This window comes from Choristoneura fumiferana, chromosome Z (assembly GCF_025370935.1).
Source record: "Choristoneura fumiferana chromosome Z, NRCan_CFum_1, whole genome shotgun sequence".
NCBI lineage: Eukaryota > Metazoa > Arthropoda > Insecta > Lepidoptera > Tortricidae > Choristoneura > Choristoneura fumiferana.
Window position 1 is genome coordinate 40,158,598 of NC_133472.1, and position 26,913 is coordinate 40,185,510.

The 26,913-nt window shown below is 41.3% G+C and overlaps 1 protein-coding gene across 2 annotated transcripts in view; it reads left to right on the forward strand.

Moving 5' to 3' along the window:
- rno (PHD finger protein rhinoceros) overlaps positions 1 to 26,370 on the forward strand; it is a 43,146-nt gene extending 16,776 nt beyond the window's left edge. For both annotated transcript variants that reach the window (XM_074099946.1, XM_074099956.1), the window contains exons 5-6: positions 6,647 to 6,836; positions 7,366 to 26,370. In XM_074099946.1, the coding sequence (XP_073956047.1) occupies positions 6,647 to 6,836; positions 7,366 to 14,477 (7,302 nt within the window). In that variant the 3' untranslated portion in view covers positions 14,478 to 26,370. The remainder of the gene's footprint in view (positions 1 to 6,646; positions 6,837 to 7,365) is intronic.
- The last annotated feature ends 543 nt before the right edge of the window (positions 26,371 to 26,913 follow it).

The following is a 26,913-nucleotide window of genomic DNA, read 5'->3' on the forward strand; positions in this document are numbered from 1 at the left end:
CGGTCTGGCTATTCTAGGCACCGGTACAGTCATCACGGATAGCGGATCACTTTTTTATTCTCTCGCATTGACACATTGACAATCTTGCATGGCGTTTAGTACAAGGCTGTAAAACGACAAAGTACGAAAGTGTATAGCTACTTTTGATGCTGACTGTACAAGGAATAGGGCGAACTGGTGGAATTTATATAATATCTTATACATAAAATCTTATCTCACTAATATTATAAATGCGAAAGTTTGTAAGTCTGTTTGTTTGTTACCTCATTACGTCTAAACCGCCGAACCGATTTAGATGAAATTCGGTGTACAGATAGATTGGGGGTTAAAACTAAAAGTATCGGCGCACCCAAGTTACCACGTCATTAGAATCAGCGTCAAAAGTCACAACCCTTCAAGTACAAAAGGGACATTGTTGAGACAGTTAAAATGAACGTGTAGGTGTTGTCATTATGTACCAAAAGCTTTTATCCGGTTGCTAGGCGACGCTGCCCTTGTCGCTTGAAAAATATCCATTGTGGCTCTGACGCGCGAAAGTAGTCTGTATCGCTGGCAGTGATAGACTTGTGTTATGGTTTATATCAATCCACTTTATGAAAGTCTTTGTTTACAGATGCCATTTACCAAAATGGATCAAAGTATTTTTATCTATTTTATTATTTACAATACTTGATTTAATTCCAAACGCTGTTTGTTCCATTATAAAAGCAGTAACTATTTTTTCTCAAACATGCTCGGAAATGTATGCGTTAATGTCACAAAATGGAGACATGAAGTTTCTCATTTATGGCTCCCTACCACCTCCCTACATAACTTCTTGGCCTAGGCCATGAAGTATGTATGAAAACCCATTATTGTCCGCTGCTCTAACTTTTTAAATTGGCTTACTAACATTAAACTGACAAAAGAAAAAAATACAAACAGCCAACCACCACTAGACTCTGTAAGTAACCGCATTCAAATCGGTTTGGAACTACGGTGATAGACTCCTTTTTTTTTAATGTCGCAACTAACATTAAAAAAAAAGGGGTCTATGGTTCTATATTTTTTGCGGTTAAACATGGTGCTCGAACAGCTTGTTCAAATGGCAAGTTTAAAAAATATAAAAGGCGGTAAATTAAATGTTTTTTCTTTCTCGTTCATTCACATTGTAATTTCAACAAAAATAAAAATGACTTCAAGCGACGAGAGTGATGGGGAAGTTATGGACTGTACTCCGCCTAATTTAAGAGAGGAGGTCAACTTAGCTATGGAAAATATGCTACCGCATAAAAGCAAGGAATTATACATGAAAATTTACGACGCATTCATGAACTGGAGAAAAGAAACCAAGACTAGCTCGTTTTCAGAGAATGTGTTTCTCGCATATTTTAGCCAAGCTGCAAAAAGCAAAAAGCCCTCAACACTGTGGGCTATGTATTCTATGCTTAGATGTACCGTACAACTGAAACACGGAATCAATATTAAAGAATACAAGAACCTGAACTCGCTGTTGAAGCGGCAGTCTGCTGGATATAAAAGCAAGAAATCTCAAGTATTTACTGGTGAAAATATATTAAAATTCTTGTTGGAAGCTCCCGATGATCGTTTTTTGGCAATCAAGGTAATCTTATTGCGTAATTTATGTCACTTTAAAATATATAATTCTCGACTTGTCGATAAACGTTTAATTAACATTTGAGTATTGATTTCAGGTTGCTCTAGTATTAGGCATAAATGGTGCCTGTAGGTGTTTAGAACTGACCAACATCAGTATAAATGACGTCGAGCATCATAATAATATGATCCTTGTGAAACTACGTGACACTAAAACAAAAATAGATCGCATGTTTGTTGTCAGAGATGAACATTTGACGGTAGTACAAAAATACGAAGCTCTTCGCCCTGTGGACACCAAGACCGATCGATTTTTCCTTAATTACAAAAATGGAAAGTGTACTAGGCAACCAATTGGACGACACACCATTGCATTGATGCCCAGGGCGATCGCAACTTTTTTAAATTTGCCTAATATTGACTCCTATACGGGTCATTGCTTCCGGAGGTCTTCTGCAACTCTTCTTGCAGATTCTGGGGCAAATCTGATGACCCTTAAAAGACATGGTGGATGGCGTTCTGATCAAGTGGCCGAGGGTTATATCGAAGATTCTATTGAAAACAAAAGTTGCATATCAAAACAAATAAACAATAGTATTCAATTGAAATCATCCACTACCTCGTTATTAAGTTCTCAGCCATCTACTTCCCACCAGGGAATACAAATAAATAGCCCCCAGTCATCCACTTCCCGCCAGAGCGAAGAAGTAAATAACCCTCAGCCACTAGCCTCTCAAGAGGGTTCACCACCACCACCACCGAGTAATCCAACATCATCAATCCAGAAAAATACCATTAATGTGCCAGGAAAAACGATACATTTCACTTTTAAAAACTGTCCGAATATGTCTAATATTACATTCAATATTAATTAGTGTACCTACTTACTTTTTTCATAATAAACTATTGTTTACTTGATTACCTAGTAGTTATTTTCATTTTAATATTTCCTCACATTGTTTGAGAAAAGCACTATACAATCCTCGGCCAGAACAGGGATTGCTGGACTTGTTTTATCCGGCCTCGTCTACGACTCGGCCGTCTACCCCAAACTCGTCCATCAATCCCTTACTTCATGGCCTCTGCAGTAATGTACTATTATTTTTTACGTAAGTAAATAAAAGTTGCTTATTAAATCGAGCATTAGTCGATTTTTAAAAGTCCAATTTTCTACCATCTCTAGTCTACGCTAGTCTAGGCTGCTACAGATTATACACATGTTTCATTCAAGAAATAACGTCAGATTTTGACGAAGATTTTTCAAATGAAAATTAAATATTTAAACCAGGTGATTTTTTGAAAAAATAAAAGTAATTATAAGTCTAGTTAAATAAAAGACATGAATTACAGATGAATGTGTTATTGATGCGATCCACTGGGTGTTCATACAAGAATTTTGATTAAATTGGTTTGTTTACACTTTATATAAATTGGATTGGTATAAACCATACCATTAAATAGTACATTATGATATGATAGTTAAACCCGGATTTTTAATCCTACGGAAAAAATGTAAACAAAGTTTCGTCATTGTCAAAGTGACATTTCAGGGGATTTCAAGGTATGGGCCCGCTAGATATATTATTAGTTCTGTTGTTGCCATCTTTTTTTTCTATTTTTCTATTTTTAAAGTGATTTTGTACAAAGTAATTGTTTATTTAAGTCATATGCACGATGACGCCGAAAACAAGTGAGATTTGGCAGTTTTTATTTAAATTTTAGAGATTTTTGAGTTGAATAAAGCATAAACTACTATTTTTTCCACATCCACTTTCACCTCCGCATCCGCATCCGTTAACCCTTACATATGTACTTTGAACGCCAATATGTATACCGACTAAGTTGGGTAAACGGCCTCCCTTCTTTAGTTTTGTAATGGCTGATTTTTTTAAAATACTCTTATATTGTGGAATATGGTCACTACATTATACTATTAAAAGACACTCGAATTGAGAACATCCTCCTTTTTTGAAGTCGGTTAGAAAAGCTCTTCTTCTTTATAATTTGTTGATGTATCTATTTGAGATACGAGATTTTTGATGAAATAATATTCAACAGCCCCAGATACATTCTGCTGGCCATAGACGCTGAAAATATAGCGCAAATAAGTTTTTGGTATAAATTTCATTTTTAGTACAATCTTTTTTTCTAACTGTACTTTTTATTGACTGTACTTGCATTGTCACCTAAACTACATTTCCATACCAAATTTCAAGTCGATGCCATTAACCGTTGAAGAGTTCCGTCATGCGGAGACGATCCTGGCCGGACTACCAGGATGTCACTACCAGATTATTGTATTGTTACGCAATTTACATTATTTTCATGTTTTTTTTTAGACTGCAATTTTTTTTCACGATCTAAGATACAATAGTTTAATATCAACTGCTCGTCACCTTTTACGAAAGATTGCTTTTTCCGATGCTGAGACGTTCATTATTGAGGAGTCTTGGGGCTTCACCACCCGTTTTACCATATACATTACGAGGAGCATAAGTTGCTTAGCAACTGTGTCAAAGTAATTAAAATTCAACCCGTGAAATACTTGTAATTGAGTAGTAGCTCCGATGGTCAACTGTGGTCTGCATCATCAGTTCCACTTCACCAAATGATGATTTTCAAGAGCAAATGCACGAGTTACTACTAAATTTATATCGAATTTACTATAGGTGTCCCTACAACATTTGAAGAGTTCCCTCGATTTCCTTAAGATCCAATCATCAGATCCTGACTTGGTGCTTGTGGGACTTAATTGGAGACATACCTTGACGAACGCAAAAAAAAAATTCTATTCGGTTCATTAATGACTGGAGTTCTGTGGTAACAAACATACAGCCGAATTGATAACCTCCTCCTGTTTTGAAGTCGGTTAAAAATGAAGATAGAATGACTTTTCAAATATAGCCCACATAAAAACTTGTATAAAGATATACGTTTATTTTTTCTAACTTCCACAAACGACTCATTTCTTTGATACAAAAACTACCTGGTAATTAACTATTTGGCCAAATTGAAAGAAAGCTCAATACATAATATTAATCTCACAGACATTGTTATACTTCATAGTAACTTTCGCCGTATCGACATTGTTGCAGTTGACTGTACAAGTAGCAGTAAAATAAAATACTAATTTATATTATTTAACTCTAAGGTTTACTGTAACAAGTTTTCAACATCCGCACGCAAATCACAATATCCGGTGCTTTATCGATTCTAGAGCTGGCTGGGTTATTTAGGTCATTTCATTACCGCTATGTACGACCTGGGACCCTATGTACGATGCACTTTGTACCTAGGCTGTGGGAGATACAGGAATCGATATTTCTAGGGCCCGTTACTGGCTATCGACGGTTTAAGTCAGTATTTGATTGGGTAACGTTGACGCGATGCGACGCGTTGCGTTGCCGCGCGTTCGTTAGTTCGTGCCACAGGTGGTTGCCGCTCGTAAAGGTGGTAGGTTCCTAAGCCGGGCGATTCTGAAGACGTGATCTCATTAGAAAGTATTCGCAACTAGATTGATAGGCTGTCCTGAAAAAATCTGGCTGGGTCAAAATTCTTTTCGTTTTGTCGTTTTCGTCCTCAAAAAAAATGTGACGGAGTAGAGTTTTTTGTATGGGGCCACATTTTTTTATTTCTTAGTAAATTTAAATAATTTCGTGCCAGAGTGGTCGTGGTGGAGCGCAGAGCGATCTGACATAACTTATTTTCACTTACATGCAACCTTACAAGCTTAGCTTAGCTTAGCTTTGTGGCCGTTTGGCATGTTTTCTGCAACTTTTTTTTTATATTAGGCCAGTAAAATCGATTAATATATAACCAAAAAAAATAAACCACAATTAAATTATGTTTGTGGCATCGCTTTCGCACTTACATACTGGCCACTGCAGACGACTTACCTTCCTAATCTCTTGCGCTCATACTCCCGGCTGAATAATCTTTGTGTTTAGGGGATGTTTGGTCACTACAATCTGTCTGACTGATGAAACATAACTTTGTAATAGTTACTTAATAAAATATTTTAAAATGAATATATAGTCCGTTAAAGTTTTGTGTTACGTCACGCCTCAGTACATTTTTTATTTGACGTCACTTGTCCCGTACGACGCGCATTCTCTTTGTCATTTTTACAAGCTTCATAATTTGCCTTGTTTGTTGTTGTTTTTGAGATTTGACCCAATTATTTATACTCGTAGAAGTCGAGTTGACTTGAAACTTGGAATACATAATGTAAGTTGGATGACAATGCAAGTGCAGTCAGCAAAAATTTGTCTGATTGACTAAGAAAAATAAAACTTGTCTAATAGTAGGTATATCTTTTATCGAGGGACTAAAATAAGCCAATATATACCCGAGGTGGTTAGCCACCCGAGCTTTAGCGAGGGTGTCTATTTATCCGAGGGTTTATATTGACTATCGAGACTATCGAGGTCAAAACTCTATTTTTCACGTCGATGGCGAGAAAGGAATAGTATGTATGTATGTATGTAAACAAACACAGATGACAAACAATGAAATATATGCACAAAGGCGAACTTATCCCTTTAATAGTCATTCATCGTTTATGATTTACACTACAACAATTTCAAAGTTTTCGCGGTAAGTATTTTTTGCCAGCCAGACACAGATATAACAAAATCGCATCGGCGAAATGGCCCACACACAAAGTGGAATAAATGGAATGGCGCCACCTTCCATGTGGAAAAAGCTTAGAACTAAGACCACGTAGACTAAGAACATAACATTTTCGTAATGAAAATGGTCCACACACAATCCTATTTTATGCCAAAAACTAAGCAAGTACTGTCTGTTTGAGTTTATCTGTCACTCGAAGTAAATAAAAAAAAAATCTTTTAATCCCTAAGGACTAAAGTACTCGCTTTACTCCCACCTCGTAATCGTAAGGCTATATTGACCTACTTTTAGAGCATGAAAAGTGAAAGAAAACTATTTTATAATCTAACTGTGTATATTTTTTTTACCAGGACACTACCCGATTGTCTTATTTGTGTGTGTTGAGCCGTACGAGTTTTTAATGCCGCGAACTCTCCAGGTGCGGACGTGGGACAAGATCCAAGCCATCATGAAGTCGGAGGAGGGTCTCGGTATAGAGTACGACGAGAACGTGATCTGTGACGTCTGCCGCTCGCCGGACTCGGAGGACGGCAACGAAATGGTCTTCTGCGACTCCTGCAACATCTGCGTGCATCAGGCGTGCTACGGCATTACTGTCATACCCGATGGTAAGTTCCGCTGGAAGGTTTTTACATCGCCTAAAGGAGGGCTGTTTTTCGAGAGTATGTAGTATGTATGTCTTTAGTCCTCGCTGCAGCATGTTTTAATACGGCGTTCATAAAAAATAAATAACAATATGGGTGTTAAATGAAAGCTAATAATAAGCCTTTCTAAATATATACATTAAGTTACCATAAAAAAAAAACAAAAGCCCGACTGCAATAAAAAAAAACAAGTCAGGACGCATGATTTCGACCGGCTCAAAGATTCTTAGTATCCAATTGGTCCCGATTGTTGAACTTTTGAGCTACTTAATATTTTAAAGCACTGAACTTATTTTTACGTTTTGAGTTTTTTCAAGACAGTCGGTATTTTGTTTTATTTTTTTTAAACCTGCAAGGAATACCGTGTAATAGTTTGAGACCCTGAAAAGGACATAGAAACCGGGACAAATTATTTGCGGACGAAGTTATTTTATGAAACAGCCTGTATAAAATAACAATTAATAGACGTTGATTGTCGTGTGTGCGTTTCCAGGGCAGTGGTTGTGTCGTCCGTGCGGCGACGGTGTGCGGCCGACGTGCGTGCTGTGCCCCAACAACGGCGGCGCCATGAAGTGCACGCCCACCGGCCACAAGTGGGCCCACGTTTCCTGCGTACTCTGGATCCCCGAAGTGTCAATAGGTTGTGCGGAAAAAATGGAACCAATAACCAAAATTTCCTCAATACCAGCCTCTCGCTGGTCCCTAGTGTGTGTATTGTGTCGCGAACGCAAGGGTGCTTGCATACAGTGCTCCGTAAAGACTTGTAAGACTGCGTATCACGTTACGTGCGCGTTTAAACATGGACTAGAAATGCGCGCTATAATAGAGGACGAGAACGCCGACGACGGCGTCAAGTTGCGATCGTATTGTCAAAAACATAGTGTCAATTCGAAAAAGGAGAAGTGCCCCGGCTCCGGCTCGGAGGAAGAGGAGGTGAAGCGCAAACGGCGCAAAGATATGACGTCGGAGGAGAAGAACCAGGCGCGCGCCGCGCGGCTGCAGGAGATCGAGGGCGAGTTCGACCGCCACGTGAGCGTCAAGGACGTCAGCACGCACTTGCTCGACGTCGACCAGGACGCCATCAACTACATCTACAACTACTGGAAGATGAAGCGACGCGCCGGCCGCAACCGGCCGCTGCTGCCGCCCAAGGCGGACGACAGCGAGCTGCTCTCGCACCGCCAGGAGCAGGCCGACCTCGACAAGATGAAGATGTTCGTCCAACTCCGGCAGGACCTCGAGCGCGTCCGCAACCTCTGCTACATGGTCAGCCGGCGAGAGAAGCTCTCGCGATCCTTCTTCCGCATGCGCGAGCAGACCTTCCACAAGCAGGTCGCCGTGCTGGCCGCCGAGCCCGCCCTTTCCGGCCCCGACCTCGCCGCCATCATCGAGGCCAACCATGGCCCCTCCATATACGACAGGCTCTACTCACATCCCAACGCCGCTGACCATAAGAACGACTTCGACGATCTGCTGGCTCGGATCGCGCCGCCCGACTCGGGCGACGACAAGAAAAAGGATCGCAACGGCATGGTCAGAGGCTCTAAGTCGTCTAATCCCTACAAAAAGCATTATGTTAACGGCTCACGGAGGAGCGGCAGCATGTATAGCGGGCTATCAAGCGAGGAGAGTGCCCCGGAGATATCCCGCTCGACGCGGTACCGCGGCCGGGCCATCGGGTCCAGCACCGACGATGACGCCAAGAAACCGTCAGCCTCTCCAAAGAAAAAAGTCTCCCCTAAAAGCAAAGGCAAAAGATCTCCCAAAAAGAACGAAAGGAAGAAAAAGAAGGTGCCACAGTCTAAGGCGCTGGTACTCGAGAGCAGTAGTGAGGACGAGGCTTTGCAGAGTCGAATGAAGAAAGATCGGTCTCGCAGCAAGACGCTCCAGCATCTCGAGAAGGAAATGGTCGACGCCGTGAAGTCGGGCCAGTCGGCCACGGACAGCGACGACCTGATGCCGATCAGAACCACTCGGCAACAAAACAGCAAGTTCCCGAACAACATATACTCCGACAGCAGCGAGGAGTCCTCAGGCAAGGTAGATCTCAAAGCAGACAAGATCAAAGCTGAAAAATCTAAACCTGACAAATCGCCTGATAATGACTCACAACAACCATTGCCCAGAACGAAGGGCGCAATGAAGGAGTTTATTCCTACTCAGCCTGAAAAGAAAAGCCCCACTAAAGTGGATAGACCTGCTCCTAAGAAGAGGGGAAGAAAACCCTCCAACAAGGAAAAGAAGACTCCAACTAAAAGTAATGATTCGGATGATGAAGCTAAGGATAAGGAAAATATTAAATTCTCTAAACAAAGTAAAGATCATCCTTCGGATCTCATCGTTCCACAAAGGCAAGCTGCCAAAAAAGCTTCAGAGAATATGCGATCCACTACTGCAGTTAAAAAGGAAGAGTCTGGAAACGAAAAGACAGGAAGTGGTGACGAGAATAAACCAAAACCCAAAATACCTATCAAATCTAAAGGCAAAGAGGTCCCGAAAGATATTCCCGCTAAAGTTGGCCGCAAAAAGTCATCGAAAGATGTGGAAAAGGAGACTATCGCATACGTGCCTCAAAGGCAGGCTGCCAAGAAAGCAGCGGCCCATATCAAGAGCGGGCTCGGCACGAAGGCGCCAGTCGCCGATACTTCCGACACTGACAAGAAGAAAGAGAGCGACAAGCCTGAGCCTGCCAAACTCACACCGAAGAAGGAAGAGGGCAAAAGTGCGAAAACGCCTCAGAAGGAGAGCTCAAGTTCGTCATCAAACTCCAGCAGCAGTAGCTACTCTTCATCATCAAGTTCCGACGACGAGCCCGAGAAGCCCGGCATCAAGCCGACGGCCAAGGCGCGTGAGATTAAGCCAGCCGTGCGTCAGCCCTCCATGTTCTCGCCGCCAGGCACTAGGCCTACAGTGGACTTGCCCTTTCTCGACAAGGTGTCAAGACCATTGTCTTCAACTAGTGCCTCGAGTGATACTGACAGCTCTCAGGCATCGCGGTTCTCCGGATCGGGCAGTCCCTCTCCCAAGCGACCCAGAAGACGAAGAAAAGGAAAGAGCCTTTCGACTGATACGTCCCCACGCAAGGCCCCTGACAAGAAGCTTAAAACTTCCGAACGGGGGCCCGAGTGCGGCGTATCATCACCGGCTCCTGAAGGAGAGGAACCGCGCCGAGCCGATGACGCGCGGGCCGCCACACGTGCTCGGACCAGAAGCATTACTACAAGCGGAAATCTGCCTCATAAGCTTGATGCCCGACAGAGAAAACCATCTAAAGACGACAACGGATATGCCTCTGGATCCAATAAAACTCCCAAAGAGGGCAGTCAGTCCCGTGAACTTCCAACTCCGGAGCGGAAAACGGACGAGGAGGTGAAGACCGAAGTCAAGGAAGAGCCGCTCATCGAACCCAAGACCGTGAAGGCCTCGCCCACCAAGATCAAGCCGCGCGTGTCCATCGATGATAAGGACAAGATAAAAACACCTGAGGCTGACCCCATCCAAAACAAGACCAGCCCCAGAAAGACAGCAGATGTCAAACACAAACCCATCCCTAATAGACGAATGAGCGTCAAGGAAGTGACCAAGGAATTAGTGACGGTACATGAAGCTCCGCGCGAGTCGGCCAAGAGAAAGATACTGACCAGGCACGACGAACAGAACGCGTTAGAATTGAGCCGCACCATTAGCAGCTTATCGCCCGCCAAGCAGCCGCAAACTGAGGAGAAACTTGCCGATGACGACAAGAAGATTCCAATACCGATTAACGATTTCCATCAAAATGACAAGTATGCTGAAAATGAAAAGCATTGGCTTGAGAAAGCACCAAGCCCCAGCATGCATCCTCCGCCAGTAGAAAAACTCGGCAGCCACGACAAATACATGACTGAGGACACGGATTCTGCGGACAAGAACAGTATTAAAATGATCGCCAAAATCCAAGCTAACTTGAACGAGAATACGATGATCAAGTCACCAAAGACTCCGATGGATGCTCGAACGTTGAACATGGATTCGATAGAAGTAGAAAATCCTACGCCTAGGATTATGCGGAAGCGTTCTACGCTAGAGGAAAAGAAGTTTATAGCTCAAGACGCGAGTCACGTACAGGGTGTTGAAATATCCAAGAGTGCGAAGATACCTTCTGTGAATCCATGCCGCTCCATGTTCTCACCGCAGCCGAAAGACAACGAGCTATTCGAGTTTGAAATGATGGCCGTTGATGATGGCTTCAACAACGACGAAATGATCAAACCCTTCACATCGTATCCTGAATTCTTTTTCAAGGAAGACTCGAAAGAACAGGGCGTGCAAGAAACGTTGAACCTCGTCGACAGGTTACGAATGCAGCTGAGCAGTAAAAAAGTGCCTGCGGAGAATTCCGCTCAAGACGAGGCCGCCAACGAGGAGAAAGAACCCACAGAGGAAGATTTGCCTACGAGTCCTGTCAAACGTGCCGAGACTCCGCCGCCGAACAAAAACGCGGCCACGGACATCCATGAGCCCAAAACACCTGCCAACGATTTACATCTAGTCACTCACAAACCACTGTCAGCGGCCGACCACGTGTTGCGTAGAAATGACATGCATGACAATAAAGACTGCCAGCCCATACCCATGACAAGCAACGATAAATGGCGCGATCTACCGATGCAGCACAACGATGTCGAACCGAACGACAGGAAATACGACCATCGATACAACGACGAATTGAAAGAGCCAGCGACGATCCAGTCCGACGTACAGTCCGTTTCAGAAGTGGGTGACACGATATCATTGTCAAAACAAAGCGATGACTCGCAGTCCCTGTCCGTTGTCGACAACTCCATGCACAGCAACGACCAAGAACTGCATCTAGACAATCAGAACTACGAGAATAACAACTCTCAAATACACTCCGACTGCGCCACAATCTCATCCCCTTACGTGAGTCAAGAGAAATGGAGGGAGAACAAAATAATCACGAGGCGGTCATCCGCTTCAAGCACAACGTCTGAAGGTTCAATATGTTCGCAGAAGACTGATCTCAAATCACACATGAACAGCTGCGACTCCCAAATCTCACACCAAAGCCACATGATACCTGAGATAGAACGTTACGCACCGATACCAGCGTACGCGTGTTCCGTAGAGCCTTCCATGCCGTTGAATCAGTACTCCTCGTATCCACCTGACGCGTCGCCGTTCCTTAGTTCGATGGGATCTCTGCCGTTGTTCGGGAGCGGGGCCTGCGCGTCCGCTCAGCTCACGTTGCCTTCCCCCGGTCCCGGCTTGTACGCTCCCCCGGGCCTGTCCTACACCAGTACTCCTCTCATACAGCCCTTGTCCAAGCCCGCGTTCCCGACTCTTTGCGCTGCTTTCACTTCGTCTTCGCAAAACATAGCGCTGACGACGGCCATGATCGCGCCGCCGACGCCCAAGCCCGTGGACTCGCCGCGGGATGACCCCGACGTCAGCAACAGCGACAAGTTCTCCATACACGTCGTCTCCAGCCCAAGCGTCGACTCGTTCAACGACACCAGTAACAAAGCGCCCACCAAATCCAATGACAGCACCGAAACGATGCTGAGTCTACATGCGCAAGAGTCGAAGTCGCCAATTCAACCGAAACTTCCCAAGACCAAGTTCCCTGGTAAATCGCCGGGCAAGAGCCCCGGCATATCGCCCAAGCAGAGCGAGCCCTCCAAAGGCAAGCGAGCTAGCAACCGCAGCAACAGGAGCGCGAGAGGGCGCGGCCGCTCCAAGAGCCGCGGCCAGGGCGTGCCCGGGTACGAATACATGGGCAACTCCATACAGAGCAAGCTCGTCGGCACCGTCTACGACTTCGACGAGGAGATCGCCAACGACGGCGTCGACCTCAAAGCGCTCCGCGAGAGGCGCAAGTCCGTCGACTTACGGGACGACAGGAAGTCCGAGCACTCGTACAAGGACTCTTCGCAGTCGCCGCGCGTGGCCAGCCCGCAGCCCGCCAAGAAACCCAGCGTCGAGGTAAATGAGGCGAAGCCGGCGACGCCGGAGCAGCCGGAGCGGGCGGACTCGCCGGCGCGCAAGTCGGCCGAGCGCGGGCCGGGCTTCTCGCAGGTGCAGCCGGTGCTGCCGGGGCCCGTCGACATGCGCACGTACAAGCTGTCGTTCGAGGGCGCCGCGCCGCCCGCGCCCGACGCCTTCCACAGCCACCTGCTCGCGTTCGCCAGTGGCACGGCCGACCAGCAGCTCGGGGAAATAGACGAGGAGGACGAGAAGCAGTTGCACTCAGCGCTCATGGCCAGCAAGCCGCGCCTCGCCCCGCCCACGCCGCAGCCGCCCGTCCAGCTCGCCAAGGAGATCTTCACGCCGCAGCTGCCTAAAGTCTCCCTGTCCGACTCGAGGAATCAGCTCAAAGTGAAGATCAAAGGTCCGTTCCTGGACGCGAACTACTCCAGCACGGTTACGCCGGTGGCGCCGCAGCCGCCGCCGCCGGTGGACGTGAGCGCCAGCCTGGCGGCGGCCGGCGGCCCCTCCTCCATGGTGACCGGCTCCACCAATCTGCGGCGCATGCGCAAGAAGGAGCTGCTGCGCCAGTACTGGACGCAGGACATGAACATGGACGACCCGACGGCGGGCGTGCCGATGGGCGCTGCACCGCCGCCCGCCGCGCCGCCGCCCATCGCCCGCACCGTCATCACCATACCCAAAGCCGTCGCTTCCATGACGAGCATCCCCACCCGCGAGGACTACAAGACGGAAACCCCCGTCGAGAAGAAGAAGCGGAAGATGACGAGCGGCCTCTCGCGGGAGCTGCGCCATCTCGAGGTGAGCATGAACGATGACGTCGACGTCGCCGACGAGTCCAAGCTGGCCACTCTGAGCGCGGTGGTGACGCCGCCGGCCGCGCACAAGCGGCGCGGCCGCGTGCCCAAGCCCGGCCGGCCCGCCACCTCGCCCGTCGCGCCCAAACTCAAGATCAAGATAGGCTCCAACACCGTGCAGCAGGTGGAGGAACCCGCCGGCTTCCAGTTCCGCCCGCCCAAGAAGCGCCTCCACCACCCCATCCCCAAGCCCAGCTTCGAGGACCTGCGCCGCGAGAGCATGAAGTACCGCCGCATGGTCATGGCCGACTTCGAGGAGGACGAGAAGACGAAGAAGGTCAAGCCCAGCAAGAGCGAGAAGCGGAAACGCAAAAAGGACAAGAAACAGGACAAGTTGCAAGTGGTGAACAGTGAAAGTGAAAGTGCTACCAAGTTGATAATAAAGATCAAGCGCCCGAAGGAGGAGGAGGCAGCGGCGGCGGGCGCGGCGCCGGCGCCGGCGCCGGAGGCCGCCGTGGACCCGTTCGACTACGACCCCACGCTGCCCGACCCGCTGGCCATCGACCCGCCCGCCGCCTACGCCGAAGCCTCCGGCGTGCGCAAGATTCGGACCGCTAAAGTGACTCCTATCCGGTTAAAAATAGCGCGCAGCTCGCAGGGCTCGGGGTACGTGATGAAGGAGCCGCCCGGCGACGCCGCGCCCGCGCCCTCCCCGCGCCCGCGCCCTCGCACGCGCCCGCGCCCGCGCCCGCGTCCGAGCCCGCGCCCGACGCGCCCGCGCAGCCGCTGTCGCTGGCCGTCAATAAACACTGTGAAGTGAGGTGATACAAAAAGTACGCGCGGTAAACGGTGATCCGACACTCGTGAGCGTGTGAACTATTTATGTATAGAAACCTTATCTTTAATGTCTGTATATTTTTAAATATTACGTCTTCTGTATAACTATTTATTTGTATAAATGGAAAGCTCAATGGTTAACTTAAAGTTACTCTAAGATTTATTATAGGTCAGTGCATTGAGTGATGCACAATTATTGTATATTTTAATATAATGTATAGCTTATATATTTTTGTTAATGTTACTGTTTTACTTTGTGCCTCTTACGGAATCTCATTAATTTTCGTGTATGTAACTATATCGAAATCAAGTATGTATTACGTTTTCAAAAAAAATCACGATCACAAATCACATCACACGGTTTTTCGGTTCGGTTGTCGTCAGCGATTCAGTGGTTCCGTCATGTACTTTGTTATGGCTGGATGCGATTGACTTTTCACTCAGTATTTATATTTTGTCATAAAATGCAATAAAACGTTCTCACATTTTAAACCAGTAGAGGCCAAACTGCGTATACAGTAAACATTAAAAAAATATAGTTTAAAATAATTACACGTTAACATTATTTCAGACAAAAAAAGTTTTAACAGGTGCTATATGAAACTAGGTTTTCTTTTTAATTTTTATATAATAGTCATTTTGTTTTCATATTATCACTTTACCGGAAACGTAAATTGGCGGCACACAAATACATCGATGTACGGTACACGTACGCGTGCTCGTCACTGTCTCAATAGTTGCCATCTAATTTAGTTATTAGGTTTATAGGTGACATCAGGGTGTCATCTATTGGGCACTCGGACGTTTACCTTATTGGTTCTAAAACGGATGAACTTTGGAAGCTGACGTTAGTTGTAGATGTAAAATTCGACAAATAACTTTTAAAAAAACTTTGCCATGAGATGGCTTTTTTAAATAATTTATCACGTACGATTTTAAACTGCTTTTTAACACTTTTAAATGAATTCCATGGCTCAGGACCAACAGCGTTATATTTTAACAAATTAGCAGATTAATATTTAGAAATTATCGATCTGTTTGTTATTAAATTGGTCAAAATAATCAGAAATCCGGAGACTGAATACCGATCGTATTATAGATAATTTTTAACTAACGTATTTATTTTGTTTTTAGTAAAAAACCTTATCATTTTACAGTCGTTGTGCGATTATATGTATAAAAAAACAATAATCAGTTTTAGAACCGTTTAAACTTTTTAATAATCAAAGTTTATTTATTAATATCAAGTGGTTAGCCAATTTCGCCGCCAGCCTGTATTAATTTGTACTATATAGGTAAAACCATTGTTACAATGCAGTATTTTATCCCAAAACCTACTGCTGGTTATTTTGGCAGATGGAAGAAGCTTGCTGGCTTGAGCTTATTAAAAAAATACTCGAACTTTTATTTGATGTTAACCGCAGTCCAAGAACATTGGCTCGGGTTTCACCAAAGAATAACAATAAAATAGACGGGCATTATAACCAATTTTTACGACGTTCTTTTTTTTAATGATAATGGCATAACATCAGAATAAATCATTTTAGATACATCTGTCGAGAATTGTCTCAGATATACAGCTGATGCTACCATACAACCGATTGACACACACACACACACACACACACATTTGTACATATTCAGTTTTTCATCCATGTCAGCATTTTAGTTTATATTTTAGTGATCATTGATCAAATATTCGTTTGAGGGCATGTATTTGTCTTTTTCTCACGCAACTCGAACCCCTTGTGTTTATTGCAAGGTTCTATACTTAATTTGTTTAGCATTAGTAAGATAAAAAAACTCGTCAAGATTATTTACCCTTTTTCTAATGCTATAAAAACGAAGTATAGTCTACTTTGTTGTGGTAGAGACGAGTACGTGCTCTCGTTTCTTGCTTACTGCCATCCCGTGTCTTGGAGCAAAGAGAGCAATACGAAATACATTTCATTTAACTTAAGTGCCAGGCCCACTGGCTCACAGTCTGTATCAGATACAGGTGCGTAAAATGCTCAAAAATCGAGCGAGACCTTAATATGAATAATATTAAATGCTCGATTTATGAGCGTTTCGCCCCATAAAGTACCTGATGCTAACTGCGCTAATATAACGGGAATTTTCCTCGCGACGTGTTCTAAAGTAATAATTTTCAAACGAACAAGCTGTAAGCTTCCTTTATATACTTGCATATCATTTTGACAACTGTATAATTAATAATTAACTAATCGGAAATGTACAATGTACTGATTGGTATGTTTATTTGGTTTTAAACTTGGACTGGTTTCAAAAAAGTTCAAGCGACTTTGTGAGTGTTAAGTAAAAATGTCGTTTGGATTTTTTTGGAACAGGTTTTAACACAGGTTTGTGCAATATTCGGCAATACTCATCACATAGTCACGTTGACCGTACACTTGTGTGCTAGGGTAAGCTTATGTACCATTAAGTAATGTCATTGTGTAAGAGTAAGTGATTTATGTTTCCATTTCTGTGTAAATATACCGTGTACCGACTACGATGCGACCTCAGCTGAACCGTAAGTTAGTTGGTAGCGATGATGCGCGTTGTTTTGTATATTGTGCCGTATTATGCTTGTGTCGTAAGCGAATCTCTAAGTCGCGCGTAAGGGTTGCAAGCGCGCTCGCCTCAGCACCGGTTTGCCTCAAAATCGTGATTATAATTAGAGATTTTTATTGTTCATCCCTTAATGTACTAAAATTATTATAATGCAAGTAGCATTCCGCTATTTCTTTTTATTTAATATAATGCTTTTTAAAGCAACGATCCAGTAGTTTTGAGGCGATGCGGTGCTGTAATTTTCGATGAGTGCTTTGATACGCACTCATTCTAGAGTGAGACGGTTGTATGCGTTTGAATGAGACGACTGTAGGGTAGCAAGAGTGTGGAAGAGTCAGCTATCGCAATCATACGCGTTTTGTTAGTGCATAATGGTCCGACTGAGTCTCGAAATAAGACCTAAACTTTTATATTTTTATATTTATTTATAGCAAAACTCGATCTTCATGACAGGCATTGCATTTCGCTTCTGATTTACTATTTAAACGACTACCATTCCAACTTTGCGCATGTCATTCGATACTCCATATAAAACGATATTTTTGGAAATTATAATCTGTCATACATACGTTTTAGTGATGTTCGCTCTGGTGTTATTTTTTATGCGTTTCTAATTTTGATAATCCACCGCGGGCTTTATAATTTGGACGCTTTATAATCGATGTTTTTCTAAATCGTTTCTTATATCCGTTTTGCTATGTACATGTCGAACCAACTTGTACTTCTGGCTCGTACATACTTTGAAATCATCTTATGATTCAGTCTTCCACTCGTTTTTATGCGGACAGGTTTCTTACTGCTATGAACTTCTACACAACTCTTTTGTTTCCTTCAGTTAGATAAAGTGCCGGGTGCACTGTTATTTAAGGGCGTGTATCGACCTGTATTTTTGAGGTCGATTAGTTTTTGGACTTGTTTTGTGTATTTTTCTGACACCTCTCGTGATGACGTCTTTACTGGCCAGTTTGCGCTTGGTATTGACTGTAGTATAAAAAGGAACATTATGTATTGTTTCAATCAACACATTAACCGCACAGACCGACCGCACGGAACAGTACACGACGGATAGAAATGGAACTAAAATTTTTGAAGCGTGTTACGTCAATGTGACAGTTCTTAGAGGCGCCTTCATTTAATTGTTATTTTACTGATGCACTCTTTATTGTTATTCGCTTGTAGGTATTGTGTATACTAAAACCTGTACATTTGGGTCTGTGTAGTATTCATCAGTACTGTTCTATTCCCGATATTGTAACAACAAACGTGTTTCCTCTAAGCCACTGCCTGGTTCCAGTCGCTGGTTCGGTCCTGGAACGAGATAACAAAAAAAAAATAACCACAGCAACTTTGCAATCATTAAAGTTTTAGTATCTTTTACGCAAAAATATCTCAGTTTTAATTAATTAAAGTACTTGCGTGCCATTAGCTATGAAATCAATTAAAATCACTAGTAAAGTTTGAACTGGCCATGTATGGGCTGGCTTGACGATGCATTTACAATATGTAGCCGATTGATAAAACTATTTGGCATTGGTCTAAACTGTTTTTTGGTATAATATTTAAAACGAGCCATAATGTGTCGCACCCAGGGTTGTCTATTAACTTTAATAACTAAGTAATTGTTACAGCAATTTTATTTTTATGTATGGAAAATGTACATTTCTGAGTGAGGCATCTTATTATATACACACTTAATCGAATCATTGATTAAAAAGCACTATTTAAATTAAAACAGAAGCTCTGGTTTATAACCAAGCCAAACACGCCCACACTTAATCAGTGGATTTTATTTATTTTGCTAATTAATACTAGTGAATTTATTGCCTTTGCACTGTACAAAAAAAAAACGCGAAAAATCATTCCTGACTACAACTATGTAATTTGTTACCATTTCTGTATGAAACGAGATATTTATTGTAATAATTATAACAGTTTATGTAGGTAGCACTAATGACAAGTATAGTAACTTGGTGTTAAAAACAGTTCTTAATTTAAAAACCGCGAGTCAGTTTTTCTGCTGAGTTATTCTAATGAAAAGAGGTGACGCAAATGTAATAAAAGTAGTAATTTAAATAATTAAATCTCGGTGTCATCGAGATTTTACATTAGTATCGTTCACAGTATTACATTCGAGTTCATAAACTTGTGAGCAAAAATTTGATCAAAAATATCTGAAAACGCTTCTACGCCGTTAACAATAGAGTCGTGTTCGGATATTTTTGATAAAAAATTTGCTCGCAAGTTTATGAACTCGACTGTACCGGTAAAGAAATGTCTGAGGATACCCAGCGTACAAAATTTTGAAAATAATGTCTAACCAAACGTCAACTTTTTATGACATTAAGTTTTAAAATTTTATATAAAAAGAATTGACGCGGGCTCTCAAGAAGGTATAATTAATCTCAATCGTGTTAATAATGATTTAATGATAACGCTGATATCCTAACAAGAGAAAGCAATAGTTCATGTTTTTTTCCTATTTTTAACCCCGACGCAAAAAGAGGGGTGTTATAAGTTTGACTGTCTGTGGAACCGTAACGCTTAAACGGGTGGACCGATTTGAATGCGTTTTTTTATTTGAAATCAGGTTTTCTAGAACTGGTTTAGATATGTTCCATCAACATCGGTTTGGCCGTTTTTGAGGTGTTGAACTTTGAAGTGACAAAGTCGGAGGTTTTATAACTTTTTACTGGTTAGGTTTTATTCCATGTATGCGTAGTCGAAGGCTATATAATAGTTTACACAACATTGTTCCTATATTGATCAGCATTTCACATTAACAATCTATAGTTGGTAAATAAACAATAAATAGATCTCGATGGCACCGACATCTGTTGGTTACATTTCAAAAAAAGAATTATGCTTGTCATTCTGTTTTCATTCACAGTCAGTTTTGCTCTGTACTTACATTGCGGCCACGTGACGGGTTTTTTTTTATACGGCACAAAATACTATCCCATTGGCCTTATAGACATTACCGCTCGACCATGCGTAGGGTTGCCAACTATACTGTTAAAAAAGTATTATACAGTTTTCACTACATTATACTTTTTACTGTTGAACTAAAAGAAAGTATGTAAAATACTGTTTTCAGCATCAACATTGTCTAACACTAACCACACACTAAGCCAGTACAGCATAGTCACAATAGTGGTGGTCCAGAACGAATCTGCCAATGTTAATTTAATAAAAATTTACCTCCTTATTTATTTTAATTTTAGTTTTGATTCTGACGAGGTCTGTGAGGCTTTTAAAAATGAAACTAAATTGATAAGTTGGGCGAGAAGCACCCAAAAATTCGTCTTTAAATCATGAAAGGTAGAAAATACTGTTCATTTTTCTAAAATACTGTTTATTACCCTTCTCAGACGTAAATATACTTTATTTCTTGTAAAAAAAGTTGGCAACCCTAACCATGCGATGTACCCCCAAGTTGTTACGGATATTGGATGATAAGCAATGGTCGTAATAGGGAGATTAAATTCACTTACAATTCACTCAATTAGTTAAGTTAAGATCGCGGGATCGCGGTAGATACGGAAAGCACAAGACCGGTCTGAATGGAGAGCCTTGGGAGAGGCCTATGTCCAGCAGTGGACGTCTTTCGGCTGACATGATGATGATGATGATGATGACTATTCACGAGAAGAATTAATATAGAGTTGTTAACACCATCCATTCCTGGGATACTGAAAATAATTAATTCGTATTGTTTACCATTCATTCTACTATAATATATTTTAGTTTAAATAAGTATAAAAGTTAAATACGTTCTGCAATAACTAGAGATTTTAATACGCCAATTCAAAATGAATCGCAATACGTGACCGTAAAATCCTGCAACTCAATTTGTATTATATTTCAGGCTCCCGTGATTAGGTGGTATTGTAATAACTAGACCCCGGATTTCTGTCGCAATGACGACACAATAGGGTAGTTTGGGGAGTAAATGGAACTGTGTTAATTAATATGTCTGTGTAAATGATGATGATGATGATGATGTGTGTGAAGATGGTCCCAAAGGAAGATCGGCAGATTGTTGATTTGGGACCATGTGATGTCCATCTTCCCATGTCACGAATAAATGATTTTATTTTTTTCTTTCTTTAAATTAAAATTTAATACCTATATAAAAAATAAATTACAAGTAATTACAACAAATTCGTTAGGTTTAAGTTAAACCCGTTTTGATTTTTGTGTCCACTCGCTTGTTGTTGGTGTTTTTTGCACGTAGATGTTTTTGGACGGTGAGATGGTTTTTGGGCCCATTCCCACACACATCATCATCATCATCATCATCATAATTTACACAGTGGTATTAACCTGTCCTCTCCCAGAGGCATAAATTTGTGCCCAAATTCCTTTGATCCTGTTATCCTGGGAGATGACAGATTAATTAACACCGTCCCATTTACTCCCCAAACTACCCTATTGTGACGTCATTGCCACAAAAATCCGGGGTCTAATTCTAACAACTCCATATAATTTCTTCTCGCAAACTTGACTCTGACTCTGCCTATTCCGATCATTATCACCAGTATAAGAAATTAGTCAAGTCACCTTTTTGTCAAACAATTTTTTGTCGTCCGAGTAATTTTCGTGCGTACTTATCTAGTATAAATAACCCGTTAAACAGACACCCCTCTGTAATAATGACATGCAAATACTCCCTATGTTTACCTGCCACTATATCTATTGTTCCGAAGGTCTAAAAATATCTTTAATGACGTTAAGAACAGAAAAATCCATCTGAACTCTAGATAAGGTTTTCTATTTTTTTTGTTTACCTGGTTCTTGTTCATTTGAAAATAGTCTAACGCATCGGAGCAGACAGGGTGTTCAATAATACTGCTATACCTACTCTGTTTCAAAGGCAGGCGAAAAAACGAACATTAAAGAAGTATATATTTTGTCCGATGCACTTGTTTATCACTTAGCTCTTAGTATAAACTTTCAAAGTATGGGCTGTTAGTGGCTAGTGGTCACTCGAGAAAATAAAACTTGTTGTATCATGTTTTAGAATGACGTTGAGAGATACATGTAGAAGTTTGTCCATAATAAGTTTTTTTGCCTGCCGTTGGAACATAGTATACCTAATTATTATAAACGCGAAAGTTCGTTTGTGTTGCTCTCACTCTGAAAAGACTGGACGGATTTGAATGAAATTTGGTACGCTAGCTGGATGTCTAGAATAACAGGCTACTTTTAATCCTGATATTTCAACCGGTGAGTTTAGAGTAAATTGTCTAAATCTGCTAGATCTAATGAATTACGCGAGAGAAACCGCGAGTAAAGGCCGATATGTATATATTACTTTTTTACGTGTCTGTCGCTTAAAATAGACGGAACGGTTACACTGATTGCCAAAAGGAAAAACAAACTATTTGACCAATTTCAAACAACTACATGACTAACTAAATTTCAGTGATATTGAGTGAGAGTAAGATAAAAATAAAAGTTTTATAACGGGATCTTCGTTAGCCGTTGTACCTACTTCTTGGCTGCTCCGATGTATTCTTACAGTGTTTTGACACTTATTTGATCCGATACCGGTGTCTAACGCAGATACATCGGCGCAAGTAAAATGTATGTAATGTATCGGATTCTACAGTCAGCGGTAGATAAAAAGTTACCCCCTGTAAGGGAGATAACCACACCGGAGGCTTACTTTTCTCGGCGGCTGATCGTACATAGTATATAAAAACAATACCTCTCCTTTGCAGTCGGGTAAAAAATGATACGATTTATGTATTTCCCTATTAAAACATTTTATTTTCGCAGCAGCGTCCTACACCAGTATCTGATCGTTAAATGCAATATTTATTCATAATAAATATTAACACTGATTGTGACAGAGTCAGGTGAAGAAAGGTATGCTGTAGCTATCTTAAAGCATAAACTAGTATACTAATTTTGATCAAAAACAAAACCATAAGAAACATGGAGTCTGCATAGCACTCTAATTAATTTTGATGAATCAATGTAAAGTTCTTCCACCCCTACGTATGCTACCGTACTCTAAGGGACAGTGCAGACGGTCTGCATCCGAACTGCGACTGCCTCTAAATTTCAATCGCACTCAGGAACAACTGCACAGTTGTGCCGATTGCAATGGAACCGCAATAAAAAATGTGTGGGCAGTTCTCAGTTGGCAGTTATGTTGCAGTTGGGATGCAGTCCCGTGTGTATTGGCCTTAATGTTTTGCCGAGAAAATCCAAATGCCCCGAAAGCGGTACAGCATCACCTTTACTAGGTACTAAAGTTTTGTATAAAAAAAAGAAACTTCTTTATCCATTTATCATATATGTCATTAATTTATTTCGCTGTCTTTTTAAGCTTTTCTGCATTTCTTTATTTTGATGTAATCTGTACCTATCTGTTGTTGTTTAAAAATTTTGCAAAATTTTAATAAGTAAATTAAAAAAATCATTGGTAATGTATTGAAAATTATAAATAAAATAAGTATAAATAATGTATTAAATTAAGTTGAAGGTCAGAAGGACTTGAAATTCTTGCGTGATCTTAGTCTAAATTAGTTGTAGGGTTATGTATGATGATAAAAAAGAAATATACATTGTCGCCTATGACTGACTGCCGCGGTTGGATACGCTGAATTATTTTATTTTGTTTTTTTTTTTGGGCCAGGCAAAACATAGTCCCAACGTTCCAAAAGTACACTTATACTTGAGTACACTTACTTGTTTACTAATGTCATTCGGAACTCGAAATAAAGATATGAGAAGAAAACCGACGAGACCCGATCAACAATATTTATATACATTCTTATACCTTGACAAGTTCGTATGTGACAATCGGTAGAACATTGTTGCAGTCAGCATTTGTTGCACTTATTGAAAAAAAAACTTGGTAAAGGCAGCAGAGGCTTCCTGCGACAGGGTTCTACCGAACACGTACGAACCTTTCAATATTTGTACTGTACTTCATTAGGGCGGTATCAGACTAACGTTTTATACGCGCGTTTACCTAAGCTCGTTTCCAATCGCGTGTATGTTTGGTCAAAAGTTTATGAACTCGACTGTACTTACCCTAGGGGGGCTACTACGAAATTCGAAGTTCGTATCATACCGTCCCTCTCACTCGTATTAAATAATATAAGCGTCAGCGGCACGGCAAGATACGATGTTCGAATTTTGCAGTTCGCAGTAAAGGGCCAGTTGAGAGCGTTGACGCACATAATAATATAAGCTCGTGTAAGCGCTCGTACAGACAACATGTCCTTTAGACTAAACACGAGCAAACACGCAGGAATGAGCGCGTACGACACGCGTGTTCGATTTAATGTAGCGCGAGTGTAAGCGCGTATGCCAAAAACAAGCGTATACGCGCAGAAAAAAAACGCTAGTCTGTAACCGCCCTTAGTGACGGCTTGCAGAGATTTAAGATGTAATTGTAATTATTATAATATGTATGTAATATCGCGTCTCCGAGAGCGACCGTCAGTAACGAACTAAACCCCAACATAGAGCTTATCGACATAGAAATTTTGAGACTTTATGTAATAAAAAGAATATTAACAAAATTATAAAGATATTTGTCGTATTTACGAATCATAGGCGACACTCGTTGGATATTTTAATATTTATAAATCGAATTGTCCGTCATATTATAAATTTTATAAATGTAAATAACTTGTAAAGTTTCGAGATCTCATCAACTGAGCTTGTAAAGTTGGAAAAATAAAAACAAACCTATCTTTTTTAATTATTAAAGTCTAAATTACAAAAGATGTGCGGGGCATTTTCTTTAGTATAATTTTTCATAATGTTATCATATAAAACATAAATAGTTAACTACTGCGCTACTGGAAACTGATACAATACGGTATTTGACAACTCCATACACAACTATTTCATAAAAGTTTAGATTTATGAGGTTAGAGGTCATGTTTCAATATTTTTGACCACCTTGGCCGCTCTGAAATATCTGGTGGCGACTGTACATCCAATGTTAGCGAAGAAAAGAAAATGGTTGAAAATTTAATTTATAGTAAAAAAAAATGGATACCTATTTTTGTTCCTTTAAAAAAAACTATGCTGTAGGAATGGCGCTACTTGCATGTGACGTCACACACGTATATTTCGTTCTGTCTTATTTCGAATTTAACACCTTTCTAACTCTGCAATATGTAAAGAATGCTTAAAAAATCTTTTTCCGTTTGATAACATACATGGTCAAGCTTTGATTTAATAAAGTAAATAAAAAATAGTCAAATACCATACAATGACTATTGAATATTGAATATCGCTTAATAAACATCAAAAGTTTCATAGTTACATGATCAGTGGTTTTAATGTGATGCCGTTTTTTGGATTTAAACTAAACATTACAGAGATACTTAATTTATTTTTGTTAGTCCCTCTGTATGATTCATCTCAATACTACTGCTATTAAAGATTTAGCTACTGTTCATGTTCAACTTTATTCAAATTCAAATCATTTATTCAGTAAATAGGCCGCAATGGGTACTTTTAATTTTTTAAACTGCCTTTCGGAAACACCATCATTGCCAAGAACAATGCGCCGCAAGAAACTTGGCAGAAAGTCATTTTTTCATAATAATATAATTACAATCACTATTGAACTATATACCTAGCTTGATCAGACTAAAAATCGACTTTGAATATTCCCTCAAACACACACACCACAAACTTCACGCCTATTCCCAAATGGGGTAGGCAGAGCACACGAAACGTTACCGCTTCGGAGCCATTTTAGGTTTCCCTAAAATACCCCTTAAATTATCCTGAACGGATTGAAGTGTTTTTCACTTTTTCATATCCATGCAGGGAGCGCCATCCTTATTTATCATGTTTATTCTTTATTACTATCATTATTTCGCTAACACACCATACTATTTATCTTATCAATTAAATAGGTAATAGTACTAGAAGACCGGTTAAACCAGTGATTACGAAGGCTCGGAATCTTTCCAAAATACGAATTTTTCTTCTCAAGTTTTAGATGTTTAATATATTTAAGTACAATTATGTATTTATCTATATATGTATGTTTATATTTTGCCTTTTAACTGAGGCTAGGTTTACCCAACTGTGAACTACAAGTACTGTTAACAAACCGCATTATCCCGAGTTAAATATTTTATTGCAGGTTGTGCGTAGAGCACATGTGGCATTCTTATTCTAACGGATTGCCCTTTTGTCAGCCATAACTATCACACACGCTGGCCTATACTTCTAAGCTAGAAACTCATACTTCGTATCGTGCTGTCCTTCTCACATTAATAGTATTTAATAGGCGAGTGTGAGAGATGGTATGATATTAATTTATTAATTTTAAATGTTGAACTTGGGAGCAGACCTGCTATTGGTTTTATCGATGAACTAAACTATTTAACTGTAATAGGTGTTCGTGTCGTACTATTGGTGTTTAATTAATTTTAATTAATACTTGAACACGAAACTGCAGTCAAAATCACGCTTAGGATGTCTTCCGTTGAATAACTTGGCCGCGTCGGCCATTTTGTTCGAACCGCACCTTTACCCGGTACGGTATTTGCAGTTTCGTTGTTCGTGTACACTTAAACTAGTATGCTAATGACGTTTGGAATTCGAAATAAAAGATCGGTTTTCTTTTTTTTCTCATTTGAATGTTCAGAAAAACGAAGACAACCGACGAGTCCCGAGCGACACTATAACTCTAGTTGTGCTGTACTCGTATCGTATTTTTGCCTGGTACAGCGGTCAGTTCCTCTATTCGTGTTCTCTTCTCGTCTCGTACCGTACCTTGTCTCGGTACGGCAAGGGACTAGTTTCCTGAAAAAGTCTAATTAAGTAGTCCGTCATTACAGACGCGTATTTTTACT